This window comes from Sciurus carolinensis, chromosome 4 (assembly GCF_902686445.1).
Source record: "Sciurus carolinensis chromosome 4, mSciCar1.2, whole genome shotgun sequence".
In the NCBI taxonomy this organism is placed as follows: Eukaryota; Metazoa; Chordata; class Mammalia; order Rodentia; family Sciuridae; genus Sciurus; species Sciurus carolinensis.
Genome location: NC_062216.1, coordinates 11,311,332 through 11,332,166, shown reverse-complemented (window position 1 = coordinate 11,332,166; position 20,835 = coordinate 11,311,332). Strand labels below are relative to the sequence as shown.

General features: G+C 46.9%; 1 protein-coding gene across 4 annotated transcripts in view; it reads right to left on the bottom strand.

Moving 5' to 3' along the window:
* Positions 1–20,375, bottom strand: part of Adra1a (adrenoceptor alpha 1A) — a 104,596-nt gene extending 84,221 nt beyond the window's left edge. Inside the window, exons 1-2 of one of the 4 annotated variants that reach the window (XM_047548278.1) lie at positions 19,992–20,375; positions 17,241–18,790 (exon numbers count right to left, since the gene is read on the bottom strand). In XM_047548278.1, coding sequence (XP_047404234.1) covers positions 17,241–18,123 — 883 coding nt within the window. In that variant the 5' untranslated portion in view covers positions 18,124–18,790; positions 19,992–20,375. Of the gene's footprint in view, positions 1–17,240; positions 18,791–19,367; positions 19,509–19,991 lie in introns of those variants that run through there. The other 3 variants (XM_047548277.1, XM_047548280.1, XM_047548279.1) reach the window with 3 other exon arrangements.
* Between the last annotated feature and the right edge of the window lie 460 nt (positions 20,376–20,835).

Sequence of the window (20,835 nt, the reverse complement as noted above, 5' to 3'; positions counted from 1 at the left end):
CCAAAGCCTCTGGAGTCATAAGTGTTTTGGAATTCAGGACTTTTCAGATTTTATAAAGGTAATGTCGGTCATATCCTGTAGGACACAAATGAGGTGCCTCCATGATTAAAAATATGATGAATGAATTTAAAATCTACTAAGAGACCCATGAATTTGGATTCACTTCCAGGTAAGTTTTCATCCATTCTGGTTTTGGCCCCAAATTATTGCTATACTTTAAGTTAATTATTGGTATTTTAATTGTATGTGTTTATGGGGCATACTGTGATAATTTGATACATATATACAATGTGTAATGATCAAATCAGAGCAGTTAGCATTTTCAGTTCCTTAAATAGTTTTAAATGATGCACACAATAAATCATTAATGTAGAACTTCCTATCTTCAAATGTTTTGATATTAGGGATTCAAAGGAATTGTGTTCTTGTACTAGTGTACAGAGTTTTCTACAAAAAAGGGGTAGTCACTTTGAAAACTTCCTTTCAGCTTTTAGAGATATATATAAAAAAAAATAGTGGGTGACAATTTCAAAGCTTACTACAAAACTACAACAGTCAGACTGTGTGTACTGACCTGAGGATAATGTATGGAATATGCAACGGAATTCCATGTGATGTAATAAAATTGAAAGTCCAGAAATGAACTCCTGTACTTATGGTCAACTGAATTTTGACAAAGATGCCCAGCTCATGAAGAGTTTTTTCAATAGATTGGTGCTTTGGCGACTGGAGTTCCACATACTAAACAATGAGGTTGGGCCTTACTTCACACCATACATAAAAATGAACACAAAATGGATCAAAGACCTACTTACAGGAGCTAAAACTATAAGACTCTTAGAACAAAGCATAGGAAGAAGTCTTTCTGACCTTGATTAGGCAGTGATTTCTCAGTTATGATCAAAATAAAAGCAACAAATGAAAAAGTAGATAAATTGGATCTCATGAACATTAAGAGGTATGCATTGAATGGAAGTATCAAGAAAGTGAAAGGATGACTGCATAAAGAAAATGCAGTATGGATACTCGATGGCGTTGTATTCAGACATAAAGAAAAATGAAATTATGTCATTTGCAGGAAAATGAATGGAACTAGAGACCATTATGTTAAGTGAAATAAGCCAAACTCAGAAGGTCAAGGATCCTATGTTTTCTTTCACGTGCAGAAGTTAGAGAGGAAAGAGGAAAAGAGAGGTGTGTGGGGGAATCTCAGGAAAATCAAAGGGAGATCAGCAGAGGAAAGGGAGGGAGAGGGGACATGCTGGGGAGTGATACTGGTCAAACCATGAACACTCACACATCCCTGGTGGGCAAGTAATGGGGGCAGCTGCTGTGGCAAACAGCTGGGTAGTTCCTCAAGAAGTTCCACAGAGCAGAACCAAACGCCTCAGCAATTCCCTGCTAGGTGGATACAGAAAAGAAGTGAAAACCGGTATTAAAAAATTTGTATGAATATTCATAGAAGCACTCTTCATAATTAGCCAGAAGATAAAAACAACCCCAAACTCCATCCACTGATGGAGAAATAAAATGCAGTATTAGCCACACAATGAAGAATTATTATTCAGCCACAAAAAAAAACAACAACCAAGTACTGATACATGTCAGGACACGCCAGGACACGGATGACTCCAGAAAGTCAAAGACATGCGCCCCAGGCCACATACGTAGGATCCCCCTCACATGCAGCAAAGGCAGCTCCCCATGATAGAGGCAGGTGGATGGCTGCCAGACTCGGGAGGGAATGACTGCTAAGGGGGACAGGGTCTTACTGGGGGTGATGGAAATGTTCCGTAGCTATTTAGGGGTGACAGTTGCACGACATTGTCAGTGTACTAAGTGCCGCTGAGTTGGGCGATTTAAAAGGCTAAGACTGAGAACTTCATGTTATATACATCTCAAGAAAACAGTGGAAAGAAATCATGGCTTCACCAGGGACCCTCCGGTATCTGGAGATTTCAGGGTTTTTTTTTTTCCTTTCCCTTGAACACTAGCCAAGATGTTAGAAACGGTCAAAAACTTAAAACGATAGTAAAAATGTATGTTCTTCTTTAAATGGTGTTTATAAGGTATTTTCATGACTTTTACAAATCTGCATAACATAAACTAGAGTTTATCGGTCTTGGCACTATTTCCTCTTGGGGACAGTTAGTTCTGAGCTTTGGGGGTGACCTGTGCCCTGTAGGGTGTTGAGCAGCATTCCCAGTGCAGCCTCACAGAAGCCAGGGGCATCTCCCACCCCAATGGTGACATTGCCAAGTGTCCCCCAGGGTCAAAATCGCCCCTGGTTGAGAGCTACTGCTCGAACCTCTTTAGGAATGGTTTGTTATTCCGGGATTGCATCCTCTTCTACAGTGTCCTTTAAAACATTTATTTGAGATCCTCCGTTAGTCATTTCCTAATAACAGAAACTGAGGGGGGGGGGGACTGCATTGTAGAGTGCAGGTAAACTTCAAGAACATTTCTCATACGAGGGGCCGAAGTCCACAATCAACTTGTAAATGCAGGTTTCTAAGTGGTAACCAAATGTCCTGGCAATAGGCTAAATGTGGAGAGCGCATTAAAAAAAAAAAAAAAGAGAGAGTGTGCAAAATGTTCCCTTTTCAAACCCTTTTTGGGCAAAGACTACTTGCTCTGCCGGCATTCCAGAACAATGACAGCCCATGTGCCCTTGGTCAACTTTGCCTCCTTCTCATTTGAAAATGCAAACCCCGCTCCTTGTGAAACTTCGGATGCCACACACCGAGTGTGGAATCAGACTTCCTGAGCACAGACGGCAACCTGTGCTCCGGTCCCCCTTGGTGGCAGCTGTTAGCAGGAGAAGAGATCTGAGTGTGCAGGACTTGGGGTTCCCCACTGCTGCCCCTGGTGTGGCACCACTTTTATCCATTTTCTGTCTTGGGTTTTGCGTGGAGATTTCCTTTGCACAAAGGGTTACAAAGCTAAGTTTGAAAGCCCCAGGCCCCAGGCAAGGCCCTCTTCCTACAGGGGAGGAGACAGCCGTGCAGAGGAAGGAGCAGAAGAGGGGAGACCCCAGGCTTTGAACCTGTGGCCAGTTCCCTGTCCCTGCTCCAGTGGCTCCAGCAGGATGTCACGTCATGGCTGGCAAGCCTCCGCTTCCGCATGTCCACCGCAGCACTGCTGCTCCATCCTACAGGCCTGGTCGGGGAGTCGCACTAGATGAATTCAACGGCAGGCTAGCACGACCCCTGTGGATGTTTGTGCCCCCGAATTCACAGCAGACGCCCTAATGTGAGAGGTGGGGCCTCTGAGAAGTAACTAGGGTTAGACGAGGGCGGTCATGAGGATGGAGCCCCCCATCTGCTCTCTCTGTCCCAGCCAGGTGAGGACACAGCGGGAAGGTGGTCACCCGAGAACCAAGAAAGGGATGGCCCTGGCACTCTGCTCTTGCTGTTCTGGTCTTGCATGCCTGAGGCCCCCAGTCTCTGGGTGTTACAGCAGCCAGGCAAAGACACCCACCCTCCCAGTGCCTGACCCCAGATCCAGTACTCCCGTTCTTCCCAGGAAGAGCCTGGTTAAACTGTTCACATGGTTTCCCCTAACCTTCTAGGGAATCCACGAAACAAAGCTGGGACTCTGCTTCCGACTGACCCCATGGTGTCCTCTAAACAGGTCAACAGGCCAAGGGTAGCAGGGGACAGGCATGCTTTGTCTTGAACCCCAAACTGTCACGTGTAGCCACACCCACTTCCACGGGGAGTGGAAGGAGCCTGGGGGTGGGCAGTGACCTGAGAGCAAGCTGAACTTCTAGGTTCCCATTTTCATCTCTTAATATACCTGAGAATGAATATATACGTGTGTATATATATATATATTATATATATATGTATGTATATTCATTCATATATTTGAGGTCACAACTAAAATCCTAGGAAAACCAATCTCCATAAGCCAGAATCTCAGAAGTTTCTGGATGTGAGTTTAGCTAGGACCCTACAAGGACAGGGATGAGTCCAGGGTTCCTTCAGGGAAAGGGGGTAAAGGTGAGATGGCTCCCAGTTGCTTCTCAGTAACATGCCCAGGGCTTGGAGTGACAGACCTGGAGACTGGTGGCTGGGCAGCTTTCCAAAGACAGCTCTCAAGGATACGCCAGGGTCTGGGAGGGCACTCTGCTTTCCCAGGCAAGGTCAGCAGACAAGGGAGGCTCGCTGGGGCAGAGTGTTCCTGGAGGAGAGGTCACTGCGCCCGCCAGGCCAGGCAAACCGGGAGAAGAGAAAACCCTTTACCTCCCGTGCCTGCGGGTGCCCTGTACTGCACCCCAGCACGTTCCAACTGCAGCCAAGAGAATCTTCTTCCTTCTGCCCTTTGCCTGGGTCTGAAAGACTTGAACAGATACCCAGGTAGTTAAAAAAAAAAAAAAAAAAGCCCATTTCAAATTTTAATACTGGGTCATCCTGTCTGAGGTGGAACATAAAGAGGAGAAATACCATTTCCATGAAAAGGTTCAGCTACTCAGTGGAGGAGACCAGTTGCTGAATCAGAGCAAGGTCCAGCCTGAAAGGTGTGATAGCTTAGAGGCACTTGAGGCTGGACTGAAGGAAGATTTAAGGAGCATTTGGACTCAAGGATGGGGTGCAGGTAACACCCAGAAGAGAGCAATGCGCCCCGCAAACGGGAGGGGTGGAGGGAACGTGTAGGAGATTGAACGCTACTAACCCCAAGAGACAAACTAGAACGTGAACTTGAGAAACTGGAAAGGAGACCAGAAGAAAACAGTGCAAAGGGGATGAAAACGGGAGAAAAGCAAGAGGAAGAGGGGTAGAGCCAGGTACAGGCGATGGGAAACAGCTGATGCCAAGTCTGAAGGGAAGAGCCAGCGGAGCACGTGACCATCCACGGCGCTACCATTGGCTTCGGGGCAAAAAGCTGCCCCGGGTTTCAGGCAACAGCAGTGAATGGTGACTCCAGACCAGTGACTTTTTCTTTTTCTTTTTTTTTATGGAAAATTCTATGAGTATCTTGTCTGAAAAATGAATAAGTAAAGCAGATTCCTGACAAAAACAAAAACCAGGTTGTCTCCGTTCGTTCGCGAAGCCCTAGGTGCCTCCGGTCAGGGAAGCACAGACTTGGGACACGGAGATGTAACACGTACCCATTTTGACTTCCATGCCAGCTAAGTTTTCTTTCACGTGCTAAGGCTCGGGCAGGTAGGGCTGAGAAAATGTGTTTCGCTTATGTCTTCATTGATGCAATTTTTTTCGGTGCCATACTGGCCTTTAATACAATAACAACTATTTTAAACTATGTGGCTGCACCGTTTCTAGCGATGGCTCCAGTCGCACCAGGGCAGCACCCGCAGAACCCACGCAAACCTAAGCACGCCATGTTCCAAGAAAACTTTATTTACAAAAACAGGCCTCTCCTTGCTGACCCCTGTTCCATGTGGCAGATGAAGTGCCATCCAGATCACAATAGTGAGTAAATTACAGTACACAATAGGAGGGCAACTAGCATCACCAAACCAAACCAAGAAGGGTACAAATGCACCACAGGCTGCACCGAGATCTCACAGAAATAACCTAGCTTGACCATGAGAAGTTTTACTTATCAAAAGACGTGGGTTTCAGGGTGAAGAGGAAATAGAAGTGTGCTAAACCTCTCATCTCACAAGCGCAGAGAAGGTGAGGGTGGTGGTAAGGGGAATGAAGGCCCAAACTGATTTTTGAAACCTCAAAGGTAACACACCTCCTGCCCCCGACCAGAACCCAAAACAGGAGACAAGCTTTCCAAAACACTGCAGAATTAAAAAGTCAGGGAAAAAAATGTTCTGCTATAAAAAAGGCACAAAACAAAAAACCAACCAACAACAACAACAAAAAAAAAAAAAACAAAAAAACAAAAAAAGAAAGAAAGAAAGAAGCATAAAGCCAAAAACGTAACACGAAAAACCAAACCAAATGATATGTCACAGTAAATGAAAATTAGTTAAGTCCTCAATAAGAGACAGATACCCAGGTCTGGGACAAGGAAAATGAAAATCCAGTTGGTGCAAGATAGGCAAGCTGAAATGTGTGAAGGAGTGGGTGAAGGGATGTTGGAAAACACAGAAGAATATATTAAAGACGGCAGCATCCGTGTCTTTAAAAATGTGCATGTCATGGGAAAATAATAGGACAAACAATGATCTTTAAAAGAAGATTTTATTGATTGAATTTTATCAAGCAACAGCAAGATTCATACATCTAATCTGCTGAAAATCCAGAAATAATTGGAAGAAACTCAGTAGCAATGAGAAAGTTTTTCATAGCTCTCTAAATAGTTTACTAATAAAGTAGATGATGGATAGAGGTAAAAATAAGAAAAATGGATAGAGAAGATCTGAAAAAGACTACTATTAAAATGATTAATATATGGCTATTAAACATAACTCTGTTAAACCTATAAATTATTGATTGTATGTTAAGTCCTAAAGAAAACCTCTGTTATTTCCAGAGCTAGAAATTATTGAGTTCATACTCTCTGATGATAATGAAGTAAATTAGAAATTAATTTTATGAAAGTAGGAGATAAAAATACCAATTATTTTCAAATTAACAACCAACAACAACACACAAGGGCTCCTTGCCTGTCTATACAGGGCAAAGGAAATATTAAAAGTGGAAACAAAGACCCACTGTATACAAACACTGCCTAGCAAAACAGAGGAAGGAACTAAAGTTTGCTTAGAGGAAAGTATACAGCTTTGGCTGCGTTTAAACTTGGATAGGAAAGTATTAAAATACAGAAACTAAACATTCCATTCAAGCTAATATTGAAAAACAAGGCATAACCAGAAAATAAGAGAGAAATTTCTAGAGATAAATTAGTGTGTTGGCAAGTAGATTAAAACAATTCATAAATCTAGAACTTGAATTTTTTGAAAAAAGAAAAAAACTAACAAAATTGACGGTCTTCCAGGAAGCCTCAGTGAACACTAAATGAAAGAAATTACAGTGTGGGAAATGAGATAGCAAGAAAATGAAAAAATGCAGAATTTTATGTATAAATCCAAGCTAAAATGTTGAGCCCCCAAGGAAAAGGAAAATAAGAGAATAAAAATTATCTAATCTGACAATCAAAATAGATCACTATCCACGGAAGAAATAGAAACTAGTCTCAAAGAATTGCATCCATAAAAGGAGCTGTGCCCCATGTTTTATAGGCAAGTTTTTCAAACCTTCCAGGAACACATAATTCTTACGCTATTTACACTGTTACATATTGTAGAAAAAAATGAAAAATTTTTTCCATATTTTAAAACAATTTACTTTCTGAAATGAACATAAACCTGGTACCACAATGTGACAAACACAGCCCCGCAAAACAAAATCAACTCACTTCACATAGAAATGTAAGTGTGATCCAGAAGTAAAAGACTCAGTGTTGTACAATAACTTCAAAGAGAATAAAGCCACCTGATTGGGTGGAATTTAATCCAGGAATACACGTGATGGTATGAAATAAAATTAAATCAAAAAAAGATTATATTGATAAGTATCAAAAGCAGCATTTGATAAAATGAAAAATTCACTTTTTACAAAATTATATTCTAAACTGCAAATAGATTAGAGGGCATTTTAGATCTGGATCTGAATAGTCTATAGATTACAGAAAGATACTCCCTTGATGTGATGAAGTATATTGATCTCAAAACAATAGCGGGCAGTGTCTCTGATGTTCTCCAGGTCATTGTAATGATCAGTGACGATCAGTTTTTAGCTTAGATGTTAGCTAAGTGCAAAGGACAGTAGTTTGGGGGTACTGGGGTTGTAGCTCAGTGGTGGAGTGCTTGCCTAGCATGTGTGAGGCACTGGGTCAGATTCTCAGCACCACATATAAATAAATAAATAAAAGGTCCATTGACAACTAAAAAAATATTTAAAGAAAGTAGTGTGGTAAGCAAACAGGGTGACATGATGAGTCCTGAGATTTCCTGAGAGACAGATGTGAAGAACACAAAGGCAAGACAGTTTCGAAAAAGCATATTCATCCAGGAGTCTTAAATCCGAAAGTACTAAAAGGTATTATGAAATCATAGTCATTAAATAATACGGCATCAGTGCTAGAGCAGAGAAACAGATAGATGGAAGAGAAAATAGACTTGATGTTCTCTTTAACATAATAAATGTAGTTTTCCAAATAAGACAGGGAATGATGGACTTTTCCATAAATCTTTTCAGACTATCCGGCTAACCATTTCAAAATGAATACGGTAAGACATCCACCACACGGATACAAACAAAAACTTCAGGTAGAACACAGACGATGGTCTAGAAGAAGCAGGAGGAGATGCGGGTGTCTGACCTCCACCAGGGAGGGTCTCCCGAGCACCCCTAAGAAGGCACTTCCATGAAGCAGCAGATTAAAACATTCTACTACATAAAACTGTATATGCCTGTGTATTTGCAAGCACTATGAAAATAATCACGTGCCAATGGGGAAAAAGTAGTAGCTAAATGTGTACAAGGATCAGAATATTTTAAGAATTCCTCATCTCCATTCTCCTTTGCAAACCTCTTTATCTCCCAGCCCACAATCCACTGCCATTGTTAGTCCACAGAAGGTGGGTGCCACCAAGGAAGGAGGGGGCATGATTGAGAGGAGTGTCCCATTTAGGAAAAAAAAAAAAAAGAGAAGTGGGGGCAAGTCATTCTGTCTGCCCTGGGAGATGCGGGGGGGAAAGGAGGGAGCAGTAGTAGAAAGAGGCCATGGGACGTTTTTCTGATTCCCCTCTCAACAAGGGTGGCAGAAGCACTACAAGGAAGTCTGAAAACCAGGTGTTTTTCCGCACTTGGTAAATGACAGGAGGATGGGCAGAGGGCAGGACGGGCAGAGGGCAAGATGGGGCTCAGCATCCTGAGACCAGGATGGCCGAAAACTGGCTCAGCAGGTGGCCACAGTGGTGATGGGGGTGGTAGGGCCAAAGAACAAGTCACTCAAGCCAGGCACCAATGGAGTCATAGCCAAGCTTGAAGGTCTGTCCTCTCAGTGAAGACCAGGTGGGCTAGGCCACCAGGCAAATGGGCCATAGGTCAGTAACCTCAGGTTCATCAGGGACCAAGGGCTGGAGACTAGCATTGGACAAAACCAACCTCTCCAGTGCAAGACACTAAAACGAAAAACAAGCAAACAAACAACACCCCACAAATCAATAAGATATAATTAAGGCCAAGGGCCCAGCTATAGTTTGAATGTTGAATGTCCCCCAAAGGTCCATGTGTTCAGGCTTGGTTCCCTGCATGGCACTATCGAGAGGTGCTGCGGATCTTCGGGAGGTGGTGCTTCATGGGAGGTACTTTGGTCTCTGAGGGGGCTCTTTGAAGCCTGGCCTCTCAGTAGCTCCCTTGGTTTCCTGGCTCGTGAAGTGAGAGCTTGACTCTGCTACCCACTGCAGCAGAGATGCTCCTCCCTGGCCAGAGGCCCAAAGCAATGGGGCCACATGACCTTGGGCTGTAACCTCCAGAACCGTGAACCAAAGGAAACCTTTTCTTATTACATTATGTGCCTCAGGCATTTTGTTATAGTGACAGAAATCTAACTATTACAGATCCTAACTTCCTATTTCTGACTGCCCAGAGTTTATTTAAGCCCCTGGACCTGGTCAACATTTTAGAGGGCTGTTCTGAAAGTCTCTGGTCTGACTGTGTGTCCCTTCAAATGTATATGAGGACAATTTCACTGTCAATGTGATGGTATCAGGAGGTGGGCCTTTGGGAAGGGATTAGGAAAAAGGTCCCAGAGAGTTGCCTTGAATGTGGGGACAGAGCTAGAAGGTACCATCTGTAAAACGGAAAGTGGTTCTTTACCAGACAGCAAACCTACAGGTCCTTGATCTTGGGTTTCCCAGTGTCCGGAACTGTGTGAACATTTCTGGTTTTTATAAGCCATCTGGCTAGTGGTATTCTATTACAGCAGCCTGAGTGGGCTAGAACGTCAAGTCATCCGAAGGAGACCGAGAATGTAAGATGATGCATAAATGATCGGATCTGACCGCTCGCTGGATTTCACTGAGTGTGTGTGTGTGTGTGTGTGTGTGTGTGTTTCTGTGGAAATTTATAAGAAGAGTCATGGGTTTTTGGAAAATAAAGAAGCTATATTTCCTCAGCCTATCTGAACAGAGCATGAGAAAATGGGCAACTCAGCATTTCTGCTAAGTAATTAATATCTTCAATGAATAAAATGAACTTACAGTTAAAAAACAAACAGAAAAGAAAAACCACTATAAAGAAAAGTGGCCTGAAAGCACAGGTAGGCAATTCCACAAAAGGAGAAATAAAAATGACTAAAGAAAACATAGAAAGAAATGTTCACAGCAACACCTGTCGAAAGCGAAAACCTGCTATACAAGTGTCAGATTGGCAAGGAAACAGTAAGGCTAAAACAGAGGGAGCTCGTCAGAGGAAATGACTTAGGAAAGTGTCCTCCTGCCTGCCATGGAACCAAGAGGCCACAGAACACAGCGGCCACTTGACTTGTTACTAAGTGACTAAGGAGTGATCGCTGCTCAACCTAAGGACTTCCCTGGCTATGGCCTACTTTGAAAGGCGGCTATAGTCCAAAGCTTTGCTAGAACTCATTGCTAGCATCTTCTGCAGCGCATTCCTTGGAATATGGGGGTGAATCTTCATGGCGGATTTTTCTGGTGGCGAGAGCCCAGATTAATTCAAAGCCAAGTCCGGTTACAATATCTGTGATCACGAGAAATGTTTTCTCGTGAATCTAAGCCCTGAAGGACGGAGAAGGGAGGCGTGCCAGGATTCTGCGGCAGCTCAGGGAAATAAGCATTTTAACCGGATCACACTTGGCAGGAGACATCTCACCCGGGCCCATGCTGAGGTCTCCCGGCTGGTCTAGCCATAATCTTTTCACTAAGCCTTTGATATTTTGGAATATAAACTTGATCATGTCATCTCTGCTGGCTGGTCATCTTTGGATAAAACAACTTGTAGAATGGCTAGCGCGTCTTGTTTAGTCTGGTCTCTCTTTCCAGCTTTTTTTGACATCCCTTATCTCCCGGTCTCTCAGCTGTGGCCACCGTGGCCTTCTAGAAGACCCTCATGGGCCTCGGGTCACCTCCGCCAGAGTCTTGGCACGTTCTGTCCCCTTCTCGGCCTTGGAACTGACACACACCTGCTCATCCCCTTGTCTAGAGCCCCCAGTTCCGGAGGCAGGGTCCCAAGTGGAAAAAGTGGGGTCCTTGGCCCAGAGGTCAAGCCCTTCTTCCCAGCAAGACTTTTTAGCCCCCTGCCCTGGACCGTGCTTAGCCACGGTGCAGGGTTTCGAGGCACCATGTTGACCCCTTTTACGGCACTGTACACAATCTGAGATTGCTTTATGTGGTCCTCTTCTTCCCTCTAGAGATCAGAAACCTTCAGGAAGGCAAGGACCCTGTCTGATGTTGGTCAGGGCACAAAGCCGGGTGTGGGGAATGTCTCCACATAATTGACAGATGAAAGCAAAAGAGGAGGATGGTATTCTGCATAAGGACCATGACAGCCCCGTGCGTGTACGTTCCTGTTGCTCCCCCATCAAGAGGTGGGTCTGCCTCTCTTCCCCCTGAACCGAGGCTGATCTCATGACTTGCTCTGACCGCAGGTTGAGGCGGCTATGACGCTGGGCTAGATGTGGGCCTAGCTCTTCAGAGGTCTGGCAGTCTCTGGAGAGAACTGTCACCCTATATGAAAGCTGGTGGAGACCACTGGAGGAAGAGAGGCACCCTGAGTGTCAGCCAGTCCTGACTGCAGGTGAACTGGGAGCTGACCTACTCCTGGCTCACAGAATCATAAGCCTCAGGATCCTTTTGGCCACTCCATTTTGGGATGCTTTGTGATACAGGAAGAGTAACAGAAAAATTGATTTCTTTATCTTAAATTAAATCCTAGTGGCTATTAGATTCTCTTCACATCATTCTCTCTCTGAGGTCAAGCTTTGCTGTAAGATTTAGAAGGTGGATCCCAGGGTCCCTGCAGTGAAGCAACACTTACCTCTCGATGATCCTGAGCATCCACCAAAGAATTAGCAACATTATAGGAAATTTATGTGTCATTATAGGTACCAGCTCTTTTTCCTTGTCATGATTCATTGCTTGCCATCTGAAACTGCTAGGAATTTAACTGTTCGGATTTTGAGCTCCATTAGGGCTCAAAATAATTGTTATCATCCCCAGGTATTCTCTAGCTGTTTGGCACATAGTAGATGCTCCATGAAATTTTGCTGAGTCATGCTCTGCCCTTGTGGTTTCTTCTCAGGATCAACACCTTGCGGGCTCTACCTTCCCCACACCTCCCTCCCTAGAGCACATTCTCCCTCTCTCCCACTGCACTGCCTCCTGCCTGTTTTAAAAGCAGAATTCTCAAGTGCTCTCTGTCCACAGAGGCCACATTGCAACCTGGCACTGCTCTCTTTGGTTTAGAGCAATTTCTTAGGTTCAAGAATAACGATGGCTTTGGTGTTTACATCGGATAACACGACCAGAATGCAGACTCCTGACCACGTCTTCAATGAATGGGACTCCTCATTCCTTCCTTTCTCATGTTCTTTCTTTCTCACACCCCCAAGAACAATCACTTCTCATGGAAACATCTGCCCATTGACATCTGTCAGTAGTGTCTGTGACTCACCCGAATCCTGATAAGACTGACACTCACTGCAGTTGCTCAGTGCTAGGCGCTATGGGAGGCAGCTGGCCTGTGTCGCATACCCCGTTTTATGGGAAAGAAAGCCCAGGTTTAAGTCTCAGTTTAAGACCCCACTTTTTCCACTTGGGACCCTGCCTCCGGAACTGGGGGCTCTAGACAAGGGGATGAAGCAGGCGGAGACGATGCAGGCTGCGCGTGGAGCTCCGCTGGGAGGCGCGGTCTCTGTCCTCCCTCCTCGTCCACAGCTGAAGGCTAACCCTTTCCTGTTCTCCCTGGTCATCACACTCTGAGCAAAGCTGCTTTTCCCAAGCCTTCTCCCCAAGGTATAAATGACCAATAACAACCTCAAATGCGGCATTCCTCTGCTGCAGGGGGTCTGAATTTCAACCAAACATCCGGGATGCAGAAAGGAAGCAAGATTAGCAAGACTGGAACTCAGAGCGGCCATCAGACTCCATCCGCAAGCACGCTGTGCAGCCCAGCAAACCGCCTCTCACCTGGTTTCCCAGGTTAGTTCCCATTGCGCACGCGCCTTGCCCCTCAGCCTGGACGCCACGCTAGTCCCTACCCTGGGTTACTTTCGGATCCCTGCGCTCTCCAGCAGCCTCGTGCAGACCGATAACCTCTTTTTCCCAAGAGGGCATTTGTCATCCTTAAGAGCTCACGTCCCTCGGGTATGATAACATAATGGCCTATTTATTTTTCTGTTCATATTTTGCATGAAAAATGTGCTTAAGGTTGTTAATAAAAACAAATAACATCTTGCTGATGGCCAGCAGAAGTAGTACTGTCTTTAAGGATATGTTCAGTCAACAGCAGTACTTCTGGAACCTTCTACAGTGACCTCCGGATGCAGATAACTGCTCTCTTCCTCACCTCCTGGTAATACCACTGCTGTGAACACCCATCTCCCAGACCTGTGTTGACTGTTCTCAGTGAGTCTCCTTAACTGGACTGCCAGGCCCTCAAGGGGCGAGGGTGCTCTATTCATCTTTTTATTTGAACCCACTGCCCACCTACCCTGTGGGACATCAGAAGCCAGGCCATCGAGCATCAGTTCCCTTTAGAGCCCAGTTACCAACACAACCCCGAGCACCAGGTCACCTATCACCCCTGGATTCCTTCTGCCATCTGAATCTGCATGTTCCCTAATCTGACCCAGCCTGTGTCCATGAAGGGACCTGGCTCTTCACTTGCTCCCTAGAACTCATTATCCATCCTAGCTGTGTCCTCTACCCATGGCTAAATCACCGGGAGAGAGCAGTCTCTTGAATGTTCTACTTTAAATTCATGACATAAATCCCACACTGGCCCTCGGACCTCCTGGGTTTGCCATTAAGTTTCTATAACACATTTTCCCTCCTACTGTGAAAGATGAGTAGTCCACATCTTTTTGCTCCTCAAACTCCTGCTGCCTCACTCGGAGTTGATGATCCTGCTTATTTTGTGGAGGCTGTGAAAACACTTGGGAGAGACCTTTCCCTCCCTCCATGTCCACCTGATGCTCATACCATGGCCTTCCTGTCACTTCCCAGCCCTCCCTCCGGCACAGAATCCTACCATTGGCCTCTGCCACCAGAGAGTCTCTTATTCCATCATTTCATTGGAATATGACTACAATGCCGTATCTCCCACCTTCAAAACGCTCTCTAGATCCTTCCAGTTGCACGCCCCGTTTCTGGATCAACTCCAGCAAAACCTCAAAAGGACTGTCGAGTTTTCCTGCTGTACTTCACCTCTCATTCCTTCTAGAACGCACAGTTGAGCTTTTGTTGCTATCACTCCATGGAAGCTGTTAGCCTCCCATGACCACCTTCCATCACTGAGGACCTGCTTACTGCCAAGCCCCTCCTGGGTCTCAAGCTCCCTCTCTCTTGGCCCTGCAGCTGTGTGACAGAGCTGTACCTCCTCCGCTGTGAGACATTTCATTCTGCTGCAGATCCGCCGCACTTGATTCTCCTGCTACCTCCCGGGTCTCTAGATCTCCACCTCTTTTCGGGTTGGTCCTCCTCCTCCTGACCCCCAAGGCTCACCTCTGACCTTTCCTTCTCTCTTGCAGAGCTCTCCCCGTTTCTTTGCATACAGCCATGCGTCCCAGTTTTTAATCACACCTTCTCCTGTAAGCTCCAAATTAATATATCTGTCACCTTGCTGGTCTCTCCACTCAGATGTTTAATAGGTATTTCCCAGCAGTGTACATAAAATAAGTGCTCTGAATTCCCTCTTCCACCAGCTCCTTCTAACCCTTTTCTTCCCCCAGTCTCAATAAAATGCACTCCTTTACCCATTTATTCAGGACACAGTCATGAATAATTCATTTCTTTATGTCATACTCTGTGTCCAAATCTGTTAGCTTGACTTCTGAAATAAGTCCTGGACACGATCACTTCTGGCCACCACCACCTGCCCCAGCTGAGTTCGAGGCATCAGGACCTGTCTCCCCTCCATCTCTCTAACAGCCTCCTGACTGGTCTCCCTGATTCCACTCTGGCCCCCTTGCTAATCTTGTTCTCCATCCCAAACCACAATGATTTAAAAATATAAAATGAGACTAGCCACTCACCCTCTAAAGACCCTCCAATCGCTTCCCACCAAATTAGAATAATATGCAAATTTTACTTTGGGCCAGAAGTCCTCACTTGCCTTTGCTCTCACCACTCCCGCCCCCTTTTTGAACTTGCCTTCGCCTTGCTGCCTGCAGCCCAGCCGCACTGACCCTCCTGCTCTTCCTCCACAGGTCCAGCTCTTCCCCGTTCCTGTATTTGGGGTTCCCTCTCCCTGGGAGCTCTTTTCTCCCAGATGTTGAGAGGCTTGCTGTTCACATCAGCCTGGGCTCTGCTGAAATGTCACCTCTTCAGGAGAACTTTCCTGACCACCTTCTCCTTCATCCTTGTCACTCACTGTCCTCTTATGCTCTTAACTTTTTGATAGTGTTTGTTAATCCTTGACTTTTAAAGGTATGTTTGTTTCTGTCTCCTCCAAAAGAATCTCCCGGGCAAGGATTTTTCTGTCATGTTCATCCTAAGTATCCAAAACAAGTGCTCAATAAATACTTGTTGACTGAGCAAATACACGAATAATGTGCAAAAATCTAGGACTTAGTAAGAGTTAGGATGTGGGAAGGTAGGTAAACTGGCAGTGGCAAGGGATAGGGTGTTAGTTCCATAAATTCAAAGCTGAGGTGCGCTCCCAGGAGGAGTAAATAATAATGACAGGTGGGCAGAATGGAAAGCCAGGTGGTGAACCGGGAAAGGCCTCTCCAGCAGACCTATCTGGTAAAATTTTTGCAACAATAGAAATAATTTCTATCTCTCTCATCCAAAACAGTAGCCACTGGCCACATGTAGCTATTGTGTACTTGAAAAATGCTAGTGGGACTGAAGAACTTAACCTTGATATTTTTTAATAGTAACTCACATTTAAGTAGCTACATGTGGCTGGCGGCTTGGGCTTTAGAACCAGAAGAATCTCTGCCCCCATCTGGGATTTCAGGATAATAGTTGTGGAAAGGACTAGTGAAAGAGAAATTCTGGTAAATTATCTGGAACATAGCTGGCATTCAAAAAATAATAGCTGCTGCTTTTACACAGGGTTGCAAATTAAAGAACTTTTAAGTACATGCCATCTAAAGTACCTGAAACAAATTTTAATTAATTTTTAGCATGACTTTTTGTTTGTTAGGGTTAGTAGATAAGCAAAGTGCCGATCTATATTTGAGCTCGCCAACTAAAAATAGCAAACAACCATTTTGGGATGTCACTGAAGGCCTTTCAGAGATAGATTACTATTCCAAGTGGATCAGCTTGGTGATACTTGCAATGAGCTAAATCGTTTTGACAACAGCTAATTTATCATCTGCAAAAACTGGGTTTGTATTATTGTGATGTTATATTCAAACAACATCATCTCCAACTCTCAGAATGATTTTGGATAAGAGTGGTGTCCGGTTTAATACTTACTATGAAAATAGAGGTATGAGTATTTACTCTTTGACAATATTATCATGGATTCTTTAAGGTTTAAGTTGGTTTGGACATAAAATTGTTTTTGTTCTTAGAAGTTTCCCACACTTCCTTCGATACTTAATCCAGAAAATAAAATTAACACATACATACAACATAATAAGCAGACTATTATAACCCCTATGAACAAGCTAATGCAATAATGAAATCATACATTTGTCTAAAATCAGCATGGTGCTTATTTTCAGGCCGAGACGATTTGCATTCCCTATCTTAAGAGTGAGCCTAAGTACTCGGTGGAGACTCTGAGACACCAAAGAGGGCGGATAGATTTAAATTAAACACATACTTAAAGGCATTAAGGAAGCTGACATTCTTATTATGGAGACCAATTAATCTGCATCAGTTGGAAGCCACTTTACTGGAGTTGAAAAGCGCCCTGGGACCCGGTGTAAATGAGATCGGAGTAGAAAGAGAATGAACATTCACGCTTCTAACAGAAAGCCTTTCTTAAATGCCTGGTGCTGACTGAGATGCAGACCCTCGGACTGCAGGTCACTCGGACCAGTGATCATGGGTCACAGAAGAGGAAGAGGGTGAGGCCCGCTGAACCCCAGGACTGGGGGTCCTAAACACTTACCAATGGGCATCACTAGGAAGAAGGGCAGCCAGCAGAGCACGAAGCAGCCGACCACGATGCCCAGCGTTTTGGCCGCTTTCTTCTCCCGGGAAAACTTGAGGAGCCTCACCGAAAAGTGCGTCTTGTTCTTGGCGTTGCTCATTCCGCCGCCTCCTGCCGCGACATTTTTCCGGTGAATGCGAAGCGTCACTTGCTCGGAGTCAGACTTGTCGGTCTTGAGGCCGGACTTGAGGCCCCGGCTCTCCCTCTTGGCCACCACGTAGACTCGGCAGTACATGACCAGAATGATGGCCAGCGGCACGTAGAAGGAACCCAGCGCCGAGAAGAGCACGTAGCCGGGCTCCTCGTTGATCTGACAGATCGTCTCGTCCTCCGGGGCCGGCTGCCTCCAGCCGAACAGAGGCCCTATGGAGATGACCAGGGAAAGCGCCCAGACGCAGAGCAGAGCCCTGAGACCCCTCCTCTGGGTGACGATGGTCGGGTAGCGCAGCGGGTAGCTCACGCCGATGTAGCGGTCAATGGAGATGATGCAGAGGCCCATGATGGACGCAGTGCAGCACAGGACGTCCACTGCCGCCCAGATATTGCAGAAGACCCTGCCAAAGGCCCAGTAGCCCAAAATCTCGAAGATGGCGGAGAAGGGCAGCACCGTGGAGGTGAGGAGGAGGTCGGCCACCGCCAGGTTGACGATGTAGTAGTGAGTGACCGAGTGCAGATGCCGGTGACAGGCCACGGAGAGGATCACTAGGATATTCCCCAGCACCCCGAAAATGATGAGTCCCCCTAAGATCACCCCGAGCAGAATGGCCTTGGAAATGTTCACTGGTGCCGGCGGGTGGGTGCAGTTGGAGCTGTCGGAAGCATTTCCGGAGAGAAACACCATGGTCCCAGCCGCGCCGGCGAGATCCGGCTCTCTAGGGCCACCCTCGGGCGGGGGGCGGAGGCGGGAGTGAGGGAGCAGGAGTCAAAAGGTCTCGCCTCCTCGGAGCCGGGCCAGTTGGGTTTGGCTGGGGGCGAGAGAGAACGCGCGGGTGGGAAGCAACCGCGGCCAGCCCTGGGAACCCTTGGAGGGCCACTCTAAGGCACAGGGCATTAAAGGCAACATGGCCAGGGGCGCGGGAGGCTGTCAGAGAACCTCTCCACTCACTGCGCTGACCAGGACCCCAACTCCCTCCCTAACCGACCTTTGACGTGCAGCTGGAGAAGTAATGTTGCAAAATGCAGAACCAGAATTACCGGAGTCCTCTTTTCTGTACTGTCCGATCCGCCCTAGTGGGGAGAAGACTGGGCATTGTGCACGTAATTTGGAATTCTAAATTCCAGCACCAGTCTTGTGCCAAACCACAGGTAAGTATGGATCAGCCGTCGACGTTCAAAGACCGGGACCGTTTGCACTTCGTGCGTTGCTCAAGGCCTTCAATTATCCATGCGTTGACTGCCCCACCGCAGGCTCCTGCTAGCTCCAGCTTCTAGGCACACCGCCGCGAGAAAAGGGTGTGAAATGTTCGCTGAAACCCTGACCGCGCCGGTGCTTCTTTTCCTGCGCCCTCCTGAAAGATCAAAGGCGGACCGTGATTTAGGCGAGGCAGTGAGGAGCCTGACCAGCAGTGGGACTCCAGCTGGGAGCCCCGCCAGAAGCGGCCTTGCCCGGCCAAGACAGAGGCGACACTGGAGGGGACCGCACGCCGCTCCTCCTACCCCCCATCCCCCGCCGGGAACCTGACCTCTCGCCTTGCTTGGCTGCCTGTGGCCAAGTTCAATATCCAAAGTGGGAGGAGGAAGCAAACAAAACAACAACCCCCCTACAACCCCCTCCCCAGCAACAACAATCCAAGAGGTGGTGCCCGGAAACTGGACAGAAAGCGCCACTACAGCGAAAATAAAATCCCCAAGCCGGGTAGGCGCGACTGTGGCTGGCTTGCGTAGCGCTCAGCCAAAGCCGGTGGAATGCAGAGGATCTACCCGGTTGTCTTTTGAACAGGTTGCATCTCAGTCACCTGGAGGGGGCGACCTGGGAGAGAGAACCTCTGCTACCCGGGAAGCGCAGGGCCGGAGCCACGAGCACGCTCACACTCACGCCCCAGGAATTCGCACTCCGGGATGCGGGATGCACGCGGGTTTACTAACCAAACCCGCCTGGGAGCCCGGTCCGGAGCAAAGCTGGCGGATCCCGAGAGGATCCCGAGGGCTGAACGGGACCCAGGTCAGGTCGGTCCAGACTGGGTTTCCAAGCCGCAGGATTGCCTGCCCCAGGGGCTCCAGTCGCGAGCCACACCCGGACTGCTGGGGATGGGGTGGGGAACGCCACACTCTGCAGAGGGGGCTTTGCAAGTGGCAGTCAATGCGGATTTTTGTAGGCGTAAAAATCAAGCCCGCGTGCCAGCGGACAGAGGACGCCCCAGATTTCCTGGGATGGGGACCGTAATCTACTTGAGAAAACTGGATTTCCAGAACTGCGAACCGTGGGGACGTGCCCAGTTTGCCTTAAGGGGTTGGATTCGAGGCAGGAATCCCCGGCAAAGGCCACTGTGAAAATCACGAGTTCGAGCCGTCACAGGTGACAGTAAACGCTCGCCACTGCAGAAGCCCGTTTTCTTCTACTTCGGGGCGATAAAGAGAGGGTTAGAGACACTTGTTAACTAGAAGATAACTTCCCAGAAGGCAGGAGGGAAACCGGGTGGGGTAGCGGTGCTGGTATCAAAGCGGACGAAAAAAGCGGGAGGCTTTTGGGGTGGTGGGGTTCCGTCTCACCTGCAGGCCAGGGAGGTCTGCCTTCGCCCACCGGCCCTGCTGCATGCCTGCACCGGCGGCCGCGGCGCACTCACCTGAAGTGCGGATGCCCAGCTCCCGCTCCCGCGCTGGGGAGGAGCGGGCGGGCTTCAGTTCCAGGATCCGCCTGCCGCCGCTTCTCTGGTGGGGGGAGAGGGACCGTCTCTCGGAGGAACCGAATCCTAGTCCTTTTACACCCGCTGACTCACCCCTCTACCACCGATGCCTTCAAATTCCTGGCTCGTAATCGCTATACCTGGATATTTTAAAATAGTGAAAATAGGGGGGAAAAAACAGCAAACCAAAAACTCCACAATCACCCTTTTAAATTCAGCCCCTCGACACCAGAAAAGAACGGGCAAGGAACTTTGCAGCTCTTGCTGACGTAACACAGGCTGTAGCCCAGCTAGTACCGTAATCTCTGGCAGTTACCGTATTGCTCTGACGCAGCGGGCACAAGTGCGGTTGGCGATAGTTTTTTCTTTCCTGCCTAGAGAGTGGGTTCAGCTCTGTGTGTCTGTGCGCGTGCGCGCGTGCGTACGTGTGTGTGTGTGTGTGTGTGTGTGTGTGTGTGTGTGTGTGTGTGAGTGAGAGAGAGAGAGAAGGGGAAGTTATTTGAAATTAAAAAAAAATTGACACCCTTTCTAGATATCACTGTGTATATGATGTGGTCACAGAAATCCCTGCAAGTTACTTTGAACAGCTTAACAACATGTGACCTACGTTTGTTAAAATCAACAAGGGTGTTGTTATGCCAAATACGCAAGTAAACTATATTATTTGTAGGTCTTTAAAAAGCAAGTAAAATCAGATAAAATTGCATAAA